This window comes from Camellia sinensis, chromosome 9, assembly GCF_055761805.1.
Source record: "Camellia sinensis isolate YWXY chromosome 9, ASM5576180v1, whole genome shotgun sequence".
Classification (NCBI taxonomy): domain Eukaryota; kingdom Viridiplantae; phylum Streptophyta; class Magnoliopsida; order Ericales; family Theaceae; genus Camellia; species Camellia sinensis.
The window spans coordinates 19399672-19402500 of record NC_138969.1 but is presented as its reverse complement, the minus strand read 5'-3'; the positions used below and the strand labels follow the sequence as shown (position 1 = coordinate 19402500).

General features: G+C 35.2%; 1 protein-coding gene across 1 annotated transcript in view; it reads right to left on the bottom strand.

Annotated features, from left to right (window-relative positions):
* The window catches only part of LOC114258468 (tubulin beta-5 chain), a 4887-nt gene extending 2291 nt beyond the window's left edge, over positions 1 to 2596 (bottom strand). Inside the window, exons 1-2 of the mRNA XM_028198418.2 lie at positions 1729 to 2596; positions 104 to 373 (exon numbers count right to left, since the gene is read on the bottom strand). Of these exons, the coding sequence (XP_028054219.2) occupies positions 104 to 373; positions 1729 to 2122 (664 nt within the window). The 5' untranslated portion in view covers positions 2123 to 2596. The remainder of the gene's footprint in view (positions 1 to 103; positions 374 to 1728) is intronic.
* Between the last annotated feature and the right edge of the window lie 233 nt (positions 2597 to 2829).

Genomic DNA, 2829 nt, shown 5'->3' with positions numbered 1-2829 from the left:
CATGTGGCTTACCACATTTCTGTTCTTGTTCCATGTATAGGAACAATCCACGTTTCAGGTAACATAACAGACTAACAAACTTGTCAAAGAGAACAAAACTTACAAGTAGGGGTTGCAAGCTTGAGAGTTCGGAAGCAGATGTCATAGAGAGCTTCATTGTCCAAAACCATACATTCATCAGCGTTCTCAACAAGTTGATGAACAGAAAGGGTAGCATTGTATGGCTCAACAACAGTGTCAGATACTTTGGGAGAAGGAAAGACTGAAAATGTCAACATCATGCGATCTGGATACTCCTCCCTGATCTTGGAGATGAGAAGAGTTCCCATACCAGATCCAGTGCCTCCACCCAAAGAATGACAAACTTGAAATCCTGTCAATAAATTAAAGTCAGTAACACATAAATGAGATACAAAAGTATAGCATCTGATAGAGAAAAAGAGAGAATTATTTGCAGTAATCAACTGCAGAAGCTCAAATAAAATTATTAAAGAAAATGATGATCATATAACTATAATTCATTTTGTTATGTTTAGAATAAAACTTCGTGGGATTGCAGCTAAACATTAGATAAAAAATCATTCACTGACCAGCAACTTTATCCATAATCATAAAAAGTTCTATAGTTAGACAGTAATATAAATGGACCACAAAAATTTAAGCAGCACTTGAAATGACTATACCTTGTTAATGGATTGCATAGATATCCAGCTACTAACTACTGCTAAACTATTTTATTTATATGCATAAATAAAATGCCATTGGTGAAACTAAAACAGGCAACATTCTAATTTTCTAGTTCACGTTTTACAACAGACATGTGGAAGCGCACTTGATATACAACCTACAATATTCATTCTACAACCCAAATTTTCAGAGCATCAGCACTTCAAGGGATACCGAACATGCCCTGCCCCTCCGTCGAACAGGGTTACCACCAAGTATTTTCCACCTCGAGAAAACAATACAAAATATTCTAAAAACAAAAAAGAGATATTGATGCCGACATTTTACTTCTAATACCAAACATCCATATGAGAGGGATAAATTCAGATTATAACCAAACTGACATAAATGAATCTCCAAAATAAAATCACAAAATGCAGAGAAACTATTTTCTTTTCTTCTTCCCAAGTAATTGAGATGAAAAACATTCAAAAGTTCAGATAGATAGATAGATAGATAGATAGATAGCTAGATAGATAAGAGACAGAGAGAGTTGACAGAAAGGCTTGAATGTCGGATAGTACTTGAATAATCATGAAAGGAGACTGAATTTGGTTTCAAGAAGTACATCAATAATATAATAATCATAACAGTATGCTACGTAAAACCTATAAAACACATTGACATCCAAGAATTCCCATCAAAAAAATATCTTTGTGATTGAAATACAATTCCAATGCAAAATTTTAAAGCAAACAAACATCTTGGTTCAATCTCAAATGAAAAACAATCCCAATCAAAGGCAAAAACATAACCCACAAAATCCTAATTTGTATAAACCATAAACAATAAGCATTCTTATAAAAGAAACAAGCTTTAGAACTCAAATTATAAAATTCTTATCAAAACCAACAACAAAACCCAGAAATCACATCAACCCAATTCAAAACAAGCTATAAAACCTCTAATTATAGCACAAAAACAATAACCCACAAAAACCAACAACAGTTCCACTGATTCACACCTATCAAATACCAGATCCACCAAGAACTCAAAAAATACCTTGCAAGCAATCACAATTCTCAGCCTCTTTCCTCACAACATCAAGAACAGAATCAATAAGCTCAGCTCCTTCAGTGTAATGCCCTTTAGCCCAATTGTTCCCAGCACCAGACTGCCCGAAAACGAAATTATCGGGCCGGAAGATCTGCCCGAAAGGCCCGGATCGGACCGAATCCATGGTGCCGGGTTCGAGGTCCATGAGGACGGCGCGTGGGACGTACCTTCCACCACTGGCTTCATTGTAGTAGACATTGATGCGCTCGAGCTGGAGATCAGAATCGCCGCTGTACTTTCCGCTGAAATCGATGCCATGTTCGTCACAGATGACTTCCCAGAACTTGGCTCCGATCTGGTTGCCACATTGGCCGCCCTGGATGTGGAGGATTTCTCTCATTTTCTCGGGAAAGTTGGGTGATCGATTGGGTAGGCGGAAAATGGAGGAAAGTGAAACTGAGGGAGTTTTGTAGAGAGAAAAGTAGAGGATTGGAGGAACGGAAAAAGAGGGAGGTTAGGAGAGAGGGATTGACCGGGAAATTATAGTGGGATGTATTTTTTTTTTTTTTTTTTTAGAGTAATGCTAGAAATTTTAAATATTCTATCAAAAAATATTTTATTAAAAATTTTATTGAATGTCATATGGGTGTGGGATTCACACAATGTAGACATGTGAGACATTTGATAAAATTTTTGATAAAATTTTTTAGGTATCCAATATTTTTGTTTTTTTTATTGAAAAAATATCAATAATGATTCAGATAAAAAGTTAAAAAGGAAGGACAAATTACCTGCGCCCCGTCAGGTTTAGCTAAACCATTCTGATAGAAACTCATAACTTTCATTCTCATCATCATTATAATGTGAGGTCTATAATGATGAGGTCTATAATCCTACACATATATTCGTCCAAATTGATCCAATTAAACTGATCCGTCATATTTTAGATAAATGTGTGATAATGAACGGACGATTATAGATTGATTTTTTTCAATCTATCAAATTTTAGACGAATGACGAATTTGATATTTCTTTAGCCACAACCGAACTGTCAAACCGCAAGTACTCTTAGTAATTTGTAAAATTTTTGTATTTTTAATATGTTTA